Source organism: Hyperoodon ampullatus, assembly GCF_949752795.1.
Source record: "Hyperoodon ampullatus genome assembly, chromosome: 6".
Taxonomy (NCBI): domain Eukaryota; kingdom Metazoa; phylum Chordata; class Mammalia; order Artiodactyla; family Ziphiidae; genus Hyperoodon; species Hyperoodon ampullatus.
The window spans coordinates 117,269,788-117,290,940 of NC_136919.1; the positions used below are offsets into that span (position 1 = coordinate 117,269,788).

Sequence of the window (21,153 nt, forward strand, 5' to 3'; positions counted from 1 at the left end):
TGAGTTGACAATGAAAAACTCTCTGCAGGCAGGTATGAGGAAGAAAAGGTGGAGGTAGGAGTCTGTAGGCATGGCAGAGGGAGAAATCAGGATGAGAACGCAAAAGCCAGGAGAACAAGAACGAGCAGGCTGAGGTCAGCAAAGACAAGAGCCCTGGAGCTCCCTCCCTCCTTGTACCTCCCCTGCAGGCTGAGGTCAGCAAAGACAAGAGTCCTGGAGCTCCCTCCCTCCTTGTACTTCCCCTGGACCACGTCCCCTTCCCTCCTTCCTAACGGAAAGGGCCCCTTTTTCCCTCCCTTCTGTACCTTTGTGAGAAGAATCAGAGGAAGATGCTCCACACAATTACAGAAGGGCACCACCTTCCAGGCCTACAGTCTCACTGCAGATGAGGAAAGTGAGGCCCACAGAGGGAACAAGTCTAAACCATGGTTTTTAAATGATGTGTTTTAAAGTGCTCTGGAACCTCTGTTCAGAGGAAATCATCCAAGAAGTGTAAATCAATAAATCAGAGCCAAGCTGATGGGCAGCCTTGCCCCCAACCCCACCCTGAAGGGCTCCAGGGAGGTCCTTGGAGCAGTTTTAAATACTGGTATAAAGTGACAGACAAGCCTGGCCATGGGTCCTCCCCAAAGCCATGGCAATGGTCCTGTATTAACTATATTTTCTTCCTTTCTGTAATCTTGACACTTTGGCATCTGGGGCTTCTCCGGCTAGCAAATTCCTGGATACAGCAAACAACTCCCCTATGAGCACGCCTTTCAAATGCAGCCAACGTTCTGCACGCAGAGCTGTACCCCCCAACCACCTCCGGTATCAGCCTCTCACAGGGCTCCTCCACTCCAGGCCAATATCCCCCTGTCCTAATCATCCCAGGGCCAGGTATCAGACAACTAGGGGCAGCCCCTGCGCCCTAGCGCTGGTCAAAAGTATTCCAACTTGCTGATCATAAACCCACTTACCCTGCCTGGCCTGTTCCTTCCCTTGAAAAGCACAATAAGTCTCCCACCCAAGCTTTCCCCTCATGCCCCCTGCGTCCTAAGGACCCTGGTGCTTCCCAAACCCCACCCCACCCCCACCATGGCAGGGCCCTCGTCCTGGTGACTGTAACAAACTCTTCTCAACAGCAGTCCTCTTCCAGTCTGCTGGCCTCACCACTCTTGGAAAATGATGAAACTCACATTTTTAAACAGATTCATTCTAGAAGCAAACATTATCCCCAGCAATCTTAGAATGTGAATCAGAAAATTCACATCCAGAGGATGCCACAACTTTGGAAAAAGCCTCATCAGGGAGGTGTCTCCTGGATAACTTTCAAAGGTGGGTAGAGAAGGGACCAAAAATGAGGGAGGAGGCACATGGCCTGGAGCCACAGAAAAGGACAGGATGGCCAGTAGGAAGATCCTGGCAAGAAGGCGGGAGGCAGAGAGGTACCAAGGCAAGTGTGCCTTTGGGAGGAGACAGAAAGAAAACGGGACTGGGGCGCGAGACCCGGCGGCATCCGGCAGGGCGGGCTTCAGCCATCCAGCTCCTCCTTGACGGTGATGCGCAGGGGGCAGATGCGCAGCGGCTCGGGGGGCCCGTCCCCCCGCGAGCCGCCCAGGTAGAAGTAAGGCTGCACCTCCCCGAAGCGGGCGTGGAAGGTGTACAGGTGGCAGCGGCGCTCCGCGTCGTAGAAGGACAGCTCACCCTCCTCGCACTCCAACTCCACGCGCAGGCGGCGCGGGATGGCCGGGACCAGGGGCGATGTGGCGGGGTCCGAGGTCACGCAGTGGTCGCCGTCCACGCCCTGCGTGCGGCACACGTACCAGAAGCCCGAGCGCGTGTCGTGGTAGCAGCTGTGCCAGAGGTCCTCGGTGCCCACGTCCTGGCGCATCCGCACCACGCCCACGCGCCAGCTCGGCAGTGACCCCAGGTCCACCTCCCAGGCATGCGAGCCCTGCGACAAAACGCAGGAGCCCAGCAGGCAGGGCGCCGATGAGAAGCGCTCCGGATTCTCTACCTGGACCCGGTAGCCATGGTTGGTGACACTGGTGAGGTCGTCTGACACGGACAGCCAGCCAGCCGCAGTGTTGGGATCAAAGCTGAAAGGCACTGGGCAGGCAGTGGGAAGACAGTGGGTGAAATCAGCAAACCTGACAGCCCGCCCTGCTGTCAGGCCAGCCTGATGCCTCCGGTCCCCCTAAACTGACAGACTGTGTCCCACTGGGCCCAGTGCATAGAGGCGGCTGCCCTAGGCTGAGGGGTGGTGTTATGGGTTGAAATGTGCCCTGCAAAAAAAGCTATGTTCAAGCCTTAACCCCCAGTATCTCAGGAGGTGACCTTATTTGAGAATGGGGTTGTTGCAGATGTAAGTATTTCAGATGAGATCAGACTGGAGTAGAGAGGGCCTTTAATCCACTAGGACTGTTGTCCTTATAAAAGAGGAGAAGAGACATAGACACATAATGGGGAAAAGCCCTGTGATATTGGAGGCACAGGTCAAAGTGCTGCAGCCACCAGCCAAGGTCTGACAGCAAATACCCAAACGTAGGAAGAGGCAGAGAAGGATCCTCCCCTACAGGTTTCAGAGGGAGCATGGCCCTGCTGACACCTTGGTTTTGGACTTCTAGCCTCCAGAAGAATAAATTTCTGCCATTTTAAAGCATCCAGTCTTTGTCCCTTGTTCGGACAGCCACAGGAAGCCAATGCAGGCAGGGATCCTGACTCTGACACAATGCCTGTGACATCTAATAAAAGCACGTAACATGCCCCTGGGTCACTGATATTTCTCCCTGTAAATTCATGTTCAGACTGCTCCTCCAAAAGTATCAAGAGACTGGGTGGCTTAAACAACAGAACTGTATTTCTCACAGTTCTGGAGGCTGGAATTCAGAGACCAGGGTACCAGCATGCTCAGTTGCTGGTGAGGGCCCCCTTTGGTTTATAGGTGGCTACCTTCTTGCTGTGTCCTCACACGGGGGAGGGAAAGAGAGAGAGAGGAAGCCAGCTCTCGTGTCTCTTCTTAAAAGGGCACTGATCCCATCATAGGGCCCCATCCTCATGACCTCTTCTAACCCTAATCACCTCCCAAAGGCCCTGCTTGCAAATTCCATCACATGGAGGTTAGGGCTTCAACATATGAATTTGGAGGGCAGGGGGACATATAAACATTCAGTCCACAGCACATGATATAGTGACTCACGTGGGCTGGAATCACCTTGGAGAGGCGCCCCTGAACTGACGAACTCTTGCATTATATTATACCTACAATACGTTTCGGAATAGAAAGGCAAGTCAGTTGCTCTTTCTGAAGAGGTGGCCAAGAGTCAGGACCCAAAAAGGAAGGGTTCAGCCAGGAGGGGTTTGAGCAGTGGGGCAAGAAGGGTAGCAGGGCACGGGGGCTTGAATGAAAGAGGCTGGAGAAGGGACCAGTGGGGGGAGGAGGAGGAAGGGTGGGAAGCTGGAAGGAGTAAGTTCAGCTGGCTCTCTGCCTTGCATGACCTCCGCCCTCTTACACCTGCCTGGTCCCCTCTCACCAGATTCGACACACACGAGCATCTTCCTCCAGACTCGGTACTGCAGGGAGTCCAGGTACTTGCAAATGTCGATGAGCATACCAGGCTGAACAGGCTCCGGCTCCATTGTGCAGAAGAGGCTGGGAAAGGAGAATTGGGCCTGGTGCCAGGGCCATGCATCCTGGGGCCTAACTGGGTCAGCTGGAAATAGGATCCCTTGCCTCAGGCCTAGACTCCCTGGCCATCTTACTCAAGACAAGAGGAGCCAACTGGGCAGCACACACCCCTTCAGGACTCAGTACTTGAGCCCATCCTGCCCACACTGGGATAAATGTAAATAGGAGGTTCTCAGACATGCATGTGGGCAGACATCCCACATACACATCAGCTCACAGGGTATATGAGTTGGAAGGCACCTTAAGGGTCCTCTAGTCCCACATTTTACAGGTGTCACTGGCCTTTGCTTCAACATCTCCAGTGACAGGGAACTCACTACCGCCCAAAGCACTTTCTTCCATCTTTGTACAGTACTGATGGGGACACAGTTCTTCCGTATTCATCCCTGTGAACTCTACAACCATCAACACAAAGCAGCATGTCCTGAGGCTCTCAGAGGCAGGGGGCTGGCCCTCAGAGGACTACAGTCCCCGTGCATGATGGCACTCTCTCTCCACACAGGGAATGGTCACGTTCCACACTCAGGAAAACAACACTGCACCAGTGCAAATCGGAAGAGGGTGCCCTGAAAGAGGGCTCTCCACCTGGTCAGGGCCCCTGCTCCCTCTGTATTGCACCCAGCCAGACTCACAACATGCCTGGCCCTGGAGCCATGGGAGTTTGCACCCCTGGTATTTCTGCTGACTCCTCCCCTCCCCTCTACCAGCCTGGGCAACTTACCGGCGTTTTCGGCTCTTGTGTTTCTGAAAGAGAAAAAACCAGAGACACAAACAGAGACACAGAGAAAACATGAGTTTCTGACCTCAAAAGGAGCCATACATCCCGTGGTCATGGATCAGAAGACTTAATATTGTTAAGATGGCAATACCCCCCCAAACTGATCTACAGATTCGATGTAATTCCTAGCAAAATAACAGCTGGCTTCTTTGCAGAAACTGATAAGCTGATACTAAAATTGATATGAAATTCAAGGGACTCAGAATAGCCAAAACAATCTTGGAAAAGAAGGACAAAGTTGGTGGCTCACACTTTCTGGTTTCAAAACTTATTAAAAGTTACTACTCGGCCATAAAAAAAGAATAAAATTTTGGCATTTGCAACAACAATATTATGCTAAGTGAAATAAGTCAGGGAAAGACAAATACTGTATGTTACCACTTATATGTGGAATCTAAAAAAAAAAATTAAACAAACAAATGAATATAAGAAACAGACTCACAGATATAGAGAACAAGCTAGTGGTTATCAGTTGGGAAGGGTAAGATGGGAGGAGCAAGATAAGGAGGGGGATGAAGAGACACAAACTACTATGTACAAAATAAACAGGCTACAAGGATATATTTACAGCACAGGGAATATAGCCAATATTTTATAATAATCTTAAATGGAATATAAATCTATAAAAATTTTGAATCACTATGCTGAACACCTGAAACTAACATAATATTGTAAATCAAGTATACCTCAAAAAAAAGTAACCTCATTAAAAGCAACACTAAACAAGATGGTGTGGTACCAACATAAGGACATATAGCTCAATGGACACTGAAAATCTAGAAATAAACTCTCATATTTACTGTCAACTGGTTATCAACAAGGGTGCCAAGACCATTCAATGGGAAAAGAAAGGTCTTTAACAAATGGTGCTGGGACCATTGGGTATCCACATGCAAAAGGCCAGATTCCCACCTTGTACCATCTACAAAAATTAACTCAAAATGGATCAGAGTTAAATGTAGAGATAAGACTATAAAACTCATGACCTTGGCTCAGGCTATGGTTTCTTAGATATGACACCAAAAGCACAAACAGCAAAAGAAAACAGATAAAGAGGACTTCAGCAAAATGGAAAACTTTTGTGCTTCAAAGGATGTCACCAAGAAAGTGAAAAGATAACCTACGGAATGGCAACTTTCCATAAATCTAGAAGAAGCCGCACATAAAAAATTATTTAAAAAGTACTCCACTGTATCAAGAAGGAGTCAAGAGAGAAGAAACAAAAAATGAGAGAGGAAGAATAAGTGCAAGAGAGGAAGGGAGAGGGAGGAGGAGGGCAGGAGAAAGGCAGAGAGGAGTGGAGAAGCCCTCAAGGTCTTGATTAAAAGCTCCTACGCCTCCTGACACAAGCCAAGCACCTCATCTGGAAGCCCCTCCAACCCGGGGTCCAGAAGCTACGGGAAGGCTGGGTCGGCCAGGGCCGCTGGCGCCAGGCTCCCCGCTGGCCCCTGAACGTCTGGTCCCTGGCACTGACTCTGGACGTTGAGTTCCTCACCATGAGAAAGGAAACGTCATCCTCCTTCATCTCCATCTGCAGCCGCTCAATCTCATGGGCCAGGGCCTCCGTGTCTTCCGCCAGTCGCTTCATCTTCTCCTCGGCCAGAAGCTGCTTCTGCCTGGCCTCCTCGGCCATGGCATCCAGGAGGGCCTGCTCCTCCACTCGCAGGAACTCGCGAAGCTTGTCAAACTCCTGCCGGATTCGCCCTTCCAGCCAGGCAGTCTCCACCTGCAGCAGAGGGCGGGAGGGGGCCTCAGCTATCACCGAGCCCGGTGGCTCCCAGATGTTTAGCAAAGGAACTCCATTTTTCAGGAGAAATCACATGCAAAACCTCGAAAGACAAAATATACATGCAGCTTTCTTAGCACGAATTTATAAGTTTAAAATAAGTCAAACAGCCTAATGAGGTTGTTCTGATACATGAAAAATAAAATAAAATCACTGCTTATAGATGATAACTGTAGTCCTATAAATTCCTCAGCAATACTTTGTACCTGTATAGGCTGTGCAATAGTGAGGGAAGCCCTGAACCACAGAAGTGAACTGCTGCAAACAGCAAAGATTTTAAAAAATTATTTGCCTTCCAGGAGTTCCCTGGATGTCCAGTGGTTAAGACTCCGCACTTCCACTGCAGGGGGCAGGGGTTCAATCCCTGGTCAGGGAACTAAGATCCTGCATGCAGTGCCGCATGGCCAAAATAAGTAAATAAATAAAATAAAATCCAATGTCTAATCGTTTAAAACAAATTATTTGCCTTCCAATATTAGGACCTCAAATTTGATAGAGAGGCTTACCAAAAAAATAGTAGGAAGTTTTTCTTGTTTGTTTTTTTTGCAGTATGTGGGCCTCTCACTGTTGTGGCCTCTCCTGTTGCGGAGCACAGGCTCCGGACGTGCAGGCTCAGTGGCCATGGCTCACGGGCCCAGCCGCTCCACGGCATGTGGGATCTTCCCGGACCGGGGCACGAACCCGTATCCCCTGCATCGGCAGGAGGACTCTCAACCGCTGCGCCACCACGGAAGCCCAAAAGATGGCACTTTTTTTTTTTTTTTCAGTACGCGGGCCTCTCACTGTTGTGGCCTCTCCCGTTGCGGAGCACAGGCTCCGGACGCGCAGGCTCAGCGGCCATGGCTCACGGGCCCAGCCGCTCCGCGGCATGTGGGATCCTCCCGGACCGGGGCACGAACCCTTGTCCCCTGCATCGGCAGGAGGACTCTCAACCACTGTGCCACCAGAGAAGCCCAATAGGAAGTTTTTATTTTAAAACTGAATCATTAATCATATGCACACTCCTAATCATAACTACGAAAAGCATTTAAAATAACAGTTAAAACAAAACCATAAATATACTAAAGGAAAAGCAGAGACCTATTTCTCATCTTGGAATGAGAAAGACCTTTCTTATCATGATATGAAATTGAGAAGCCTCAAATAAAGAATGAGGTAATTGGATACATGTAAAAATGTTTTACATGGCAAGAGACTACTAATACATTTAAATACATAAGTACAATTCCATGACAATTTTTGGAAAAACAACTCGAATTGTGTACTCTAGCAATGGCAGGTTAGTAACCCACATCTTTGAACTGAAAATTCAATATATGTTTATGGCTCTGATAATACGATGACAAAATGATTCACTGAAAAAGGGAAAATGACCAAAAAGGGGGGGAAATGACTTTTTGGAAAAGGACGAACTAGGAAAAATACTTCCAACCTATATGGTAGATTCTTCTTCTTCTTCATAATAGTGTTCTTATGAATGTGCAAGGAGAAAAGACAAACATTCCAAGAGAAAGAATGTGAACTTCACAGAAGAAATGCAAATGGCTGTTATACATGTGAAAGGATGTACACACTTGTTAATAAACAAAGAAATGCATATGAGGAGAGACGGCGCTGTTGAAATATCAGGTAAAAAGATTCATAACGTATAGAGGGAGAGAGTGAAATCTGGGATGATTCTTATCACACCAGAAGATAAAAAAGAGTAGACAGGAAAAACCAGCCAGTGTAAATTCAGCTCCGGCCACTCTCATGCTGGCAGTGGCAGCCCCTCGATAAAGAGGTAAACACGAAACTTTCACTTTTCATCCACCTGGATTGGCTGGCTTTAGAGGAAAAGCATTAATGAAGCCAGAATCCTGGACTCTTCACACCTGACCACCTGAGAATTCCACAGTGCCTGGGATGGACAGACAGCACCTGTCACTTGGACACATGGACACTCCCTAGGTGTCCCCACCGCATCTTGCACCAGGCCAGCCAGGCACACAGCACAGGCCAAGCTTGGGAGGAGATGAAGCTGAGGGGCAGATGGAGGCTGGATGAGGCCCTTGGATGGTGAGGAGTCTGGACTGTGCCATGGGTGCCATGGAAACCACTGGACAGTTTTAAGCAGAGGAGTGACACAATCGATCTATTTTTCTAAAAGATCAGCCCACTCCAAAGGAGTGTGGACTGCAGGACAAGAGTGGAAGTGTGGGGCCCAGGTAGGAGGCCAGGGAAAAAACGATGGGGACCTGGACCAGGATGGTGGCAGTAGAGCGGGACTGTCAACAGACGGGATGCATTCTGGAGACCATGGACGTGGGGAGTGAGAATGAGTGTGTCGCTGGCTTGAGCGGCCGGGCAAGTGGTGCAGCGTGGCACGTGCTGTCAGCCTGAAACCACAGGGCAGGTGGCACAGGGGGCTGTTGAAGCTGCTCCACGGCTGCTGGCATGGTGTTTAAAGAGGCCACGCAGCCACAACTGGCGTCCGAGGGCAAGGCTGTGCGACGCCATCAGGGCTGGCAAAGGCCGACCCTGTGGGCGGCAGCATGGCCAGGGCCAGCCCACCTGCACCTCTCCCCCGAGCAACCCCGGGTGTCCTCATCGCCCCATTCAGCCCCAGCGTCACTCACCTGGTTGTGCTTGGCGATGGCCTCGTAGGAGCGCCGCATGGCCCAGAAGGCCTTGGCTTTCTCCCGCAGCGCGTGTTCCATGTTCCTGCACTTGGCCTGCCGTGAGGGGTGAGAAGGAGGCAAGGAGGCAGGTTAGGGTGGAGGCCGGGCAGGGATGCAGCACGCCACATCACAGCGGCAGTTGCACTTCACCGTGGGTACCACTCGACCACATTTACTGAACCCGGTCCGGCCACGTGCTGTGGGACACAGCTGGAAAAGCACAGCCCTGACCTTGAACTGGATGGGGTACAGCAGAAAGGGCCTCAGATAGCCTCTAACCCGGCCCCTTCGTTTATACCTGACACAGAGGGAGAGACAGGGTGAGGAGGTAAAGGGACCTGTTCCCTCCCACAGTGGTCACGGGACAGCACAGAAGGCATCCCGCTTGGCCTAAAGCTGGTGCAGGCTGGGCCGTGAACCCGAGCTGTGGGCCCGACGGTAAAGACCATGTGCTCACAGGCTCCCTTGCTGACTTTCTGAACTGGACTGGTCTACAGTCACGAAAGAACAGGCCTGAGAGTGGGGCTGGTCCAGTTCTTCCCACAGGGCCTCATCCAAACTGCAGTCTTCCCTTGGTATCCATAGGGGATTGGTTCCAGGATCCCCATGGATACTGAAATCCAAGGATGTTCAAGTCCCTTATATAAAAAGGGTGTCGTATTTGTATAAAATCCTATGTAAGTAGTCACAAGTACAATGTAAATGCTATGTAAATAGTTGCCAGAGTGGCAAACTCAAGTTGTGTTTTTTGGAACTTTCTGGATTCCCCCCCCGAATATCTTTGATCCCCCATTGGTTGAATCCACAGATGTGGAACCTGCAACTACAGAGGGGCTACTGTACACGTCTCCCCGCATCCCTGCCTTATCCTTATATTCTAATAGTGCTTGGATCGTGTGAAAGACTTTAATCGGCAGATTCAAATACTTCTGGCTTAGTTTTTGTTTTATAAATTTAACCTCTGCTCTGATCTCCCTGGGCTCCTAGAGGAACCCCTGCTGGTTTTAGGTTGGATTCTGACCTTTTGTATCCCAGGCCTAGCATTTTCTCTCCATTTTTATCCTTTTCTCTCTACATTCTGAAAAAGCCTCACAAGTTTTCTCTTTGGAAAAATAACAATTCTAACAACATTAATTATAAATGACTACCATTTATTGAGCATTTACTATGTGCCAGGGACTTTGCTAATTACTTTACACATTATGTCACTTAATCATCACATTATTCCTATTAGTAATTTTATCAGCCCGCTTTTACAGATGAAAAAACTGAAGCACAGAAAGGGGAAGTGACTAGCCCAAGGGCACACAGCTAGTTCATGGCAGAGCAAGGATGAGAACCTAAACAGTGGTGGCAGGCAGCCTCTAAGATGGGTCCCAGTGATCCCTCCCTCCTGTGAGATAAGAAAGTTTGTTGTTTTAAGCTGCCAAATCTGGGGCTAATTTGTTATGAGTGATAAATACAGATTTGTCCGCAAAAGCCTCATCCCCACCTGAGCCTGATTTAGATGGTGAGATTCTGGACTTCAAGCTGATGCTGTAATGGGACAAGATGCTTGGGAATCTTGGGAGGGGGTGAACATACTCTGCATGTGGGAGGGACATCCATCATTGGAGCCAGAGCGCAGATTGAAGGAGACAGCCTCTAAAATGGCCCCAATGATCCCACCTCCCTGTACTCATGCCCTGGTGGAATCCCCTCCCTGTGGGCTGGATCTAGTGACTTGCTTCTAACCAACAGAATATGGCAAAAGTGATGGGACATGAACTGAGGTGACAAAAAGCCTGCACACACCCTTTCTTGCCCTCCCGTGCTTGCTCCCTTGGATGGAAGTGATCCACCCTCCGGAGCAGCCCGTGGCGCTAGGAACTGAGGGTATCCAACCAACAGCCACAAGGACCCGAATCCTGCCACCAACCACACAAGTGAGCCCGCATGGGGATCCTGGCTTTCTTGGGCCTTTAGATGAGACTGTAGCCCCGACCAACACTGCAGCATCATGAGACCCTGAGGCAGAAACAACCAGCCAGGTCATGCCAGATTCCTGACCTACAGAAACCATGACATAATAGACATTTTTGTTTTAAGCCACTATGAGTGGGGTAATTTGTTACACAGCACTACATAACTAGCCCATCTGTCCTGCTCGACAGTCCATTCTTTTAACCACTCTTCTACAGAAAATAAACAATGATTTCTTTTTCTGCAGCTTTTGTTTTCTGTTCACTCTAGTCATGTTTATGTTCTTCTTGACAATATTTAACAGATTTTTTAAAAATACTGTTTTCTGCAGTATATCACCTCTAAGGTATGTCTCGTCAACAGCAAAATAACATTAGCATGAGCGTCCCACAAAACCACTGAAATATCATCCCAATGTGTTATTTTGGGGGATGACATGTTCTGTTGCAAAGTTATGTAATAGGGTCCCCAAAGACAATTCCACGATTTGCCAAAGAAGTGTGAATGACAGGAGTGAAGCAAGTCACATTACCCAGGGGCAGGCTGGCCCCAAACAACATGGCCCAACCTTCTGCCTTTCAACCTTCAGTCCGGGATTTATGGGGTAATGAAGATGGGAGGGGGGGTGACAGTCCCTTGTCCTTCCCAAACTTTTCAGTCACTTGGAGAGTTTTGCTTTAATTCAGCAAATCCCAACCCTAGATAACATGTGCCCTTCTCTGAGATGCTAGCTGGTGAGACCCACCAATGACTATATTACCACCAGCAAGCAATTATTATTGAGCATGTACTATGCACAAGGCACTAAATTAGGTACTTTATAAACATCATTCTATCGAATTCTTACATTTCTGCAAGGTAGGCGCTATATTGTTAATATATAGAAGAGAAAGGAAGGCCCAGAAGAGTTAAGTAAATTGCCAAATTTATAGTTAGCAGCAGAACCACGATCTGTCTGCAGAACTGTCCAAGAATAAAGGCCACAGTCTTCACCACAAGACTACCCGCCCTATTTCATTCAGGGAGCTACTACTAGGTTGTCTAGTTGTCTTTTCTGTTTCCAAATGTGTCATCTTATTTCCCAATTTGTTGACATCAAACATGTCAATTTCTTTAGTTCTGGAGAATAAAAGCTTATAGTTCTGGCCATACTTTGCCCAATTCCTTAAACAACCTAGCATGTGAATGAAATTTTCCTCCCATAAATGTCAAATTAAACAACGCATCTTTAAAACTTATGGAAAATCAAAAACGGGAAATGACCCAAATGTCCATCAGCAAGAGATGGGTGAGTAAATTATGGTATATTCATACAATGGAAAGCTACTTAGCAGTAAAAAAAGGGGCAAACTACTGATACATATAACATAGGTGAATCAAAAAGTTTATGTATATACTACTCTGGAGGAGAGTACATACAGTATCATTCCATTTATGTGAAGTTCAAGATCAGGCAACACTAATCCAAGGTGATAAATCAGAAAGTGGTTGCCTCTTGATGGAAGACTGACTGGGAAGAAGGAGGGACCCCTCCAGGGTGATGGAGATGTTCTCTACTTCGTTTGGAGTGGCAGGTATAGGGTGTGTGTAATAGAACTCATCCAACTGAACATTTAAGATCTATGCATCTAACTGTATATAAGTTATACCTCAAATTTTTAAAAGCCTATAAAATGAAAACTTTAGAAGTTTTAACTTTTTCTTATAACTTACCAAGCGCTTTCCTCCCTTAATGAGAGGAAATTCCTTCCTTTTCACCCCAATTTTTTTTTTTTTTTTTGGCCCGCTGCGCAGCTTGCGGGATCTTAGTTCCACTACCAGGGATGGAACCCTGACCCACAGCAGTGAAAGCGCCGAGTCCTAACCCCTGGACACCAGGGAATTAATTCCCTTTTCTCTCCAATTTAATGACTTTGTACCTTTCAATCTCCTTTGTTGTTGTCACCAATTTATTTTCTTTGCATAAGACATAAACGTGCCATCTCTTAAGTAATTATAAACTGAACATCCCTGTAACCACCACCCAGGACATGTCCCTTCTGAATCTTAATCCCTTTTTTCTGTCAGAGGAAACTCCTAATTTCTATGGTACTTCCTTGCTTTTCTTTATAGTTATACCCGCTGTGTATGATCCCTAACCTAAGTAATACACTTTAGTTTTGCCTGGTTTTGAGCTTTATTTTAATGGAATAAAACTACATATATTCTTTTGTGTCTTGCTTCCTCTATGTAACATAAAGTTTGTAGGATTCAAATACGTAATTGTATGTAAGTTTACCCGTTCATCATTGCACTGTAATCTATTTTATGAATACACCACAATCAAGTATCCATTTCGTTGTCAATGGATAGCTGGATCATTTACAACTTCGAGTAATACAAATAGGATGAACATTCTTGTATAGGTCTCCTAGGGCACAGGTACACTGGTTCTTCTACAAAATATTCCTGGGGGTAGAATTGCTGGGCCACAGGTACATGTATCTTCAACTTTGGTAGACAAATGCCAAACGTTTTTCCAAAGCAGGTGTACCAATTTATACCACATGAGCAATGTTAATGAAAAATGTTTATTAATCATTTGGATCTTTATTTTTAAATATCTGTTATTAAAATCTTTGACTCTTTTTCTATTGAGTTGCCTGCCATTTTCCTACTGGCATGTAAGAATTTATTATAAATACACAGTGTATGTCTTTTATGAGTTAAATGCATAACGAGTATCTTCTATTGTATCACTTATATTTCTTAATTTCAGTGTGACCCAATGTATCAGTGTTTTCCTCTGGAATTAGTGCTCATTGGTTTTAAGAAATACCTCCCTACTCTGAGGTCATAATCTCCTACATTATTTAAAGTTATAGCTTTCCTTTCACATTTGGGTCTAATGTGGATACCTGAAGTTTATTTTGTGAATGGTGTGACCCAGTAGCTTGTTTGCTCCAAAAGCATTATTTAAGAATAAACTGGAAACTAATACAACATTGTAAATCAACTATATTTCAATAAATTTTTTGTTTTAATTTTAAAAAGACTACTACCATTCCCCTACTGGTCTGAAGGCCATCTCTGTCATACATCACACACAGATCTGTTTCTAGGTTCCCCAGTCTGTTTCCCTGGCCATCTGTTTATCCTTGTGCCAGTATCACAATCTTAACTTCTACAGCCACAACATAAACTGACATCTAATAAATATTTCCTAAGAATGCTTTGGCAATTCTTGGCCCTTTGAGCTGGCATGTAAATTTTAAAATCAGCTTGTCAAATTCCACAAAATAATCATGTTGGGATTTTGATTGGGATAGAATTGACTCTACAGATCAGTTTGAGGATAACTGACATCTTTAAATACTGTCTTCTAATCTATGAATACGGTATATGTTCCCACTTAGTCTTCTTTGATGTCCCTCAACAAAGTTTTCAATTTTTCCCTGCCAGAGTTCTGCACACTTCTTGTTACATTTATTCCCAGATATCTGATTTTTAAAATACTATTGTAAATGGTTTTTAAAATTTTCTATTTGCTACTGGTATAAATACAACTGTTAATCTTTATTTTGCAAACCAGCATTCTGTCTAAACTCATTTACATATTTATAATTTATCTATAGCACCGTTTTATTTTCTTTGCAACAGAAATTTCTATGCAGATTCAACCATAGTATCTGCATATAATGCCAGTGTTGTTTCCCTCTTCCCAAACCTCATGCCTTTATTCCTGACTTTATTTGCTAGGCTCTCCAATACAAACTTGAAAAAAACTGGTCATAATAGGCATTCCTGCCTTCTTCTTGTTCTTAGTAAGAAAACTCTGTTTCACCATTAAATATGATATTTGCTATAAGTTTTTTGGTATTCTTAAGCAGTTTAATAAAGTTCCTTCTATTCCTAGTTTGCTAATTTTTTTTTCAATCACAAAAGGATACTGAATTTAAGCAAATGCAATTTTTTCATTTAATGACTTCATCATATTTAAGTGGCCCAGAATTGGATTTTGTTTTCTTATCCAGTCAGACAGCTTTTGTCATTTAACTGGAGTACTTAACATAATTACCAATATAATTGCATTTAAGTCCACCTTCTCGTTCTGTGCTATCTGTCCTGCTTGCTCAATACGTCTTTTTCTTCTCTTCCTTGTCTTTTTGTAGATTGTAGATTTTTTATTCCACTTTTTTCCCCTATATACATTTAGTGGTTAACCTACAAAACACTACAGGGAGAAAGTGAGATTTCAGCTGAATCTAAACAATACACTTCTCATGTTTGCTTCTGATATTCTGATTTTAACACTAAACACACTTGGATCACAATTGGACCCACCATTCAGGGACCTGCATGTAGTCCAAGGAGTGCCTGAAATGACAGAGACTAGTGGGGGCTCTGGTGCAAAGGCTGGTCAGGACCAATAAGGGTCATCACTGCCCTGGGTGGAGCTAAGTGGCCCATGACACATCTGGAACATCACCCAGGGCCCAAGCCCAGCAAGAGCTCTGATTTTGGCTTCAATTATAACATTCAGGATGACTTAAATTATAAATACTCACAAAATAGGAAGTTTTTATTTACACTAAAGGATTCAGAATGTGATTATATAGTCTACAAAGTGTTTTTAAAAATTATAATGATACCTTAAGCAGCATATTTCAACAGCATATTTACTACCCTAAGGATTTTACAATATTGTTTTACCCAAAATATCCATTAACACAGGTGCTATGTGATGTAATAGAAAAGGGGAAGGGTGCCAGTAAGAGAATATTATTTCCTGTCACAGCACCCTTTCAAGTACTCATCAAAGTGCTAGAGCTATGTGTGCAGCCAGGGTTGTCCAGCACAAGCCAGGTTCTCTGTCCTCTGAGGCCCTACATATACTGCTGCTTCTGACCGATTCCCACCTGCTTCACCCAACTATCCCAACGTGGCCTTGAAAACTAAGCTCAAGCCCTCTTCATTTCCTCCAGAAAGAGCCTCCCCGTTAGAGTTTAGTTGCCTCTCTGTGGACACCTCTGCCACTGAACTTCCTACCCAGCATCACCACCTCACTTTCCTGGAAAGGCTGCAGGCTTCCTGGGGGCAGGTCCTCTTGCTGGTCCTCTCACCGAGCACAGTAGTGCTCCATAAACTGCAGACGGAATGAAGGCTTGCTCTGAAAAGGTAGACTGTTTCAACCACTGCACATCTCCAGGTCTCAGCACAAACTAGATGCTCAACTAACCACTTGCCCAGTTGACAAATACACTCAGTGTTGACGTTCTCTCCACTACACCCCGTGGCCTCCTGGATTGAGAGCTCGGAGGCCTGATCTGTACCTTGTCCTTTTCACTGACCACTGGTGAGAACTTTGGCAAAAGCTCTTTCTCGGGCAGTCAGGCTCCAACCCTGAAAGATAAAGGCAAGAAAGTGCCCGTGGTCTCTCAAATGCCACCATAAAAATGAAGAATGCAGTTTTCTCTGTACATGCTCACCTAGCCCATCACCTGGATTTCCTGGCATCTGTCTCCAGGTAGTGTCATTTTTCCTACGTATTTCAAACATTTGTTTTTCAGGCAGATTGACATAGCAGCTAATAGCTCTGGCACTTGGCCACCCAGGTTCAAATCCCAGCTCCTCCACTTAGTAGCGGGTGATCTTGAGCACGGTCCTTAACTTCTCGGCCCCTCAGTTTCCTCATCTGGATAAGAGGGATGAGAACACTACCTAGCTCAGAGGATGGCTGTGAGGATCCACGTTCAGTACTTATAAGAGTGCACCAGGCATGTGTTAGCTCGTTACTATGGAGTGTTACTTGGTCCCAGGTAACTTAACTCTCCTCCTGGTTTATTTTCCAGGTTTCTTAAATGGACTGCAGAGATGCATCTGGGACAACTTGATCTCATTCAGACGCCCTTCTTCTCCAACTTCAATCCAGGCTCCCATTCTTCCTTTCCCCTTGGTGGTCAGTCCTCCTTAAGAAGCAGGTGCCTACCATGGCAACTAGTGCTAGGCCCCCTAACTCAGGAGCCTCAATGGGCGGTGCTCAGTAAGACCCCATCTTGCCCCTGGTCACAGGCCTTGCCAGGAGGCAACTAAACATCCTCCAGTACAACTTGGATCTGGGAAGGCCTGGCCCATAAGGAGAGATCCAGGATGAGGCTGACCAGTTGGGAAAAGGGGAAAGGATTGGAAGGGGGAAGACTTAAGAGGTGCCTGGAATAAACCTCGATTAGGCTTGGCTAGACTGATTCTAAGAAGGTAACCCCAGAAGGGGAAGAGGCTGGGGTCTAGGGCAGGAAGAAGCTGGAGGGCAGAGAATGGCCGTCATATCAGTCTGGTGAGATGGAGAAGAAAGGGGTCTAGACAAGGAAGTTCTGAGGCCTGGGACCTGGTGGAGGTTCAGGGCTGGTTTGCTCTGAAGATGCAAGCCGGGCCAAACGTCAGACTGGGAGTCAGGAGACCTGTGTTCTAATCCTAGATGCACCGCTTTCACTCCCCGTGACTGACCATTGGTGTGATTAGTATTCGATCTTGCCCACCTGACTCCAAGAAGGCAGGGGCTTGAACCACCCTGTCCTTTCCTGCACACACTATGCCTGGCACAGAGCAGGCACTCAGTCCACACCTGTTGGCCCACTGACGATGGTCCTCATCCACACAAGCCTCTAAGAACCCACACACAGAGGCAGCTGCCCTCATGGCTCCGGAACAGCCCAGCAGGGACTAGAGAAGCTTCTTTCAAAGTCCATGACCAGAGTAAGAGCAGAGGAAGGCCCCAGGTGAACCGTACAGTAAATGTTCTAACTCTGGACAAGTTGCTTAACCTCTGTGAGACTCAGTGTCATTGCCTGTAAAATGGGGAGAACAGTACCCACCTGTAGCAAGCTGAATAACAGCCCCTCCAAAGATGTCCACGTCCTAATCCCCAGAACCTGGGAATGTGTTACCATACATGGCAAAAGGGATTTCGTAGATGTGATTAAAATATGGATTTTAAGATGGGGAGATTATCCTGGATTGTCTGCAGGGGCCCCCTGTAATCACAAGGGTCCTTACGATAGGGTGGCAGGGGGGTTAGAGAAGACAATGGGACAACAGAAGTGGAAGTTGGAATGACGCACTTCAGAGATGAAGGAAGGGGCCTCCAAAAGCTGGACAAGGTAATGAAATAAATCCTCTCCTAGCCTCCAAAAGGCATGGAGCCAACACCTTGATGTTGGGACTTCTGACCTCCAGAACGGTAAGCTAATAAATCTGTGCTGTGTTAAACCACAAAGTTTGTGGCGATTTATTACAACAGCAAGAGGAAACTAATACACAACCTCATAGGGTTTTTGTGAGGATTAAGTGGGTTGACAAGTAAACACTAAGAGCACAAGGTACCTAGTTTAGTGGTCAAAAAGTGTTGGCTGGTATGATTATTTTTGCTGGAGTTCTTCATATGGTTGCCAAAGTAATCTTTCGCATGTACACATCTCATCGCAAAGCCCCTGTGGAACAGCTTTCAGGGCTCCCCATCAGCCCCTTCTCACCTGTCCAGCCTTCCCACACTGTGCCCACCACCACCACCTATCCACCCAGCCAGAACGACAACCTGTCTATTTGCTGGCTGACGTGCCCACACTACAGTGCGAGCTCCATGGGGCAGGGGCTCTGGCTTACTGACCTCTGCAGCCTCAGCACCCAGGATGGGTCCTGGCGCACAGCTGTCTGACACATGAGTGGCGCCACCCAGCACCAGGCTGAGCACACTCCTCAGATCTTTCAGGACTGGACTCCTCACCCCCTCAGACAAAGCCCTGAGTGCCCACTGGTCTGTCAGCATCATTCCTCTGTTTAAAACCCTCCAACTGCTCCCTACAGCCTTTAGAACAAAGGCCAAGACCGGGGCCTCCTGGCTCCTTCTGCATCTCCATCCTCATTCTCTCAGTGCCTGGAAAGTCACTGCTTCTGGACCCTTAGACATGCTGCTGCCTCTGCCTGAAATACCCTCCCTGACCCCCCTTCATCTGGCTAACACTTCCTAACCCCTCAGTCTCTGCTTGAAGCTCCTTGAAGGTATGAATTACTGTTTAGCTCGTGTCCTGCAGTATCCCCAGGGCCTAGCAGTACAAGGCATCTGCTGAATAAACAGAAAGATGTCATTAGACCATATGCACTTCGGGGCACCTGGCTCACTGATCTTGAACCCTGGCTCAGCTCAGACCTGGGTTCTGCCTTAGTGCTCTTGGCCTTGACCCCTGCCCATCTTCCTAATCTATACTTCTGGCAGTCCCATGGTGATTCGTCATGACTTGATCCATGGTGGCCCCCTACCTCAACCCCAGCCCCCAGAATGCCCAGCACTTACTTCAGCTGTCCCAAATCAGGACCTGGCACTTCTACCAAGGGAAATGAATGAGAAAAAGCACTGCTGTGGACCACTGTTAAACAAGGGAAATGAATGAGAAAAAGCACTGCTGTGGACCACTGTGACAGCAGTTACAGGCTTATCCCATTGCCGAGCTAGTGTAGGGTTCAAACAAGCATATTGATGACATTCCCCTTCACTTGAACTTTGTCAAAATGTGTATGGAACTGTCAACTTTTGATATTTCTTAAGAAAAGCATTAAAGCAAACAAACTAAAACAGTGTCTGGAGACAGGCATTCTTATAGTGCCTCCTTTTCAATACACTCAGCTTCAGACTAGCAAAGCTGGGTTCTCCAAACTGTGGGTCTGACCTATGTATTAGTAGGTTTTAGTAGGTGATGAAATAAATTAATGTTTTACACCCTGTGCAGTTTTTAAAATCAAATGACAGAAAATACCTGAGTACAACAGACATTTTCACAGAACTTTTGTTTCAGCTGATACAGACACCATACATGCACGTGGCAGTTCTGGGTCACAATGGACAAAACATGTCTTACCATGTGCTAGCTGAGGTCAAAAAATCTGAAAACCCCTGAGATGGCTAATCCTTATTTCCTGATCATTTTTCCTCTGCCAAAAACTTCTCCATGTTAGTTTGTCCTAAAATTGCTCCTTACCTTATTTATAGCCACTGGAACTCTAGGGGGATGCTGAGAGAGTGATCCAGAAGAGACCAGCTGGCCAGGGCCAGGGCCAGAGGCCTCCCCACAGCTACACAATACAGGGCTCCAGCCCGGGAAGGAGGGGAAAGATGTGGGGAGATCTAAAAGGCTCCACATCTTTGGCCAGGTCTTGAGGTCCTGCACCTCCACCCTGAGTGTGCCAAGTTCCAGGGTTGCGGCTTACCCACACCTGTGCTTCTAAAAGGGGCATGGGCCACACACCTGTGGTAGAAAGGGTGCAAGGCCTCAGCCCTTCAGAGGTTGGGGCGGGGAGCTGTCTTGAGAATATCCTGTAACCCCAGTTCTCACACTTGCTGTTGACATTCTCTCTCCTCTCATCTCAGGCCCCTGGGCCGGCCTTGATGAAGAAGGCAGCCTCTGTATGTTACCAGCGGCAGGGAGTGGGGGTCCCGAGGAGGCACCAGCAAGCTGGCAGGGGGAAGAGGGGCGGGACCGGGCACACCAGCTCTGGCAGGCTGGAGTGCAGGAGCAGCGGGGTCAGGGTGCTGGGTTCCAGTCCACGTGCGCGCTAGGCCACCTCCAGCACGCGGCCGCACTTACCCGAAAGTCGTGGGCAGTGTCCTTCACCGGCTGCACGCGGTGACCCTGGTGCCGGGGGTCGGCCTGGCACGAGCAGCACAGCAGCTCCTTGTCGTCGAGACAGAAGAGGTTGAACTGGCCGCGGTGCAGGCGGCAGAGGCGCGGAGAGCGGTGGCCGGTCCAGCGCGCGCCCTCGGCCTCCTCGCGCAGCAGCTTCTCCACGAGGTTATTGAGGGTGTGGTTGGTGCGCAGGTCGGCGGGGGCTGCGCGGTCCTTGCACACCGGGCAGGTGGGTGCCACCTGCACCTCCCAGCAGCGGGTCACGCACCCGCGGCAGAAGTTGTGGCCGCAGCGCAGAGTCACGGCGTCACGGAAGGGGTCGTAGCAGACGGCACAGAGCAGCTCCTCCTTGAAGGAGCGGGAAGGGCCGGGGGACAAAGCGGGGCCCGGTTCCATTGCCCCGGATCCCGGATCCCGCGCCCGCAACTTTCGCTCCAGGCCCTCCCATCCGCCGCGCGGCTGCCGCGACCCTGCGGAAGCCGGCAGTCAGCCCCTTCCACTCGGAGCACTGAGCGACAGCGGTGCCGGCCAATCGCGCTGGGCGCGCTCGGGAGGCTCCGCCCCAGTTCCGGTCGGCTTGGGAAACCCCGGAAGAGCGGGGTGGGCCCCGTATGCTCCGCAGTCCCCGTCAGTCCTAGGCGAGC

General features: G+C 47.9%; 1 protein-coding gene across 1 annotated transcript; it reads right to left on the reverse strand.

Moving 5' to 3' along the window:
• Positions 1–1,513: 1,513 nt before the first annotated feature.
• Positions 1,514–20,905, reverse strand: TRIM35 (tripartite motif containing 35; the record flags this gene model as incomplete). The annotated part of the gene is made up of 6 exons (XM_079706802.1): positions 1,514–2,091; positions 3,516–3,634; positions 4,392–4,414; positions 5,944–6,174; positions 8,853–8,948; positions 20,471–20,905. The coding sequence occupies 6 exons, from the start codon at positions 20,903–20,905 to the stop codon at positions 1,514–1,516; spliced, it is 1,482 nt and encodes a 493-aa protein (XP_079562928.1).
• Between the last annotated feature and the right edge of the window lie 248 nt (positions 20,906–21,153).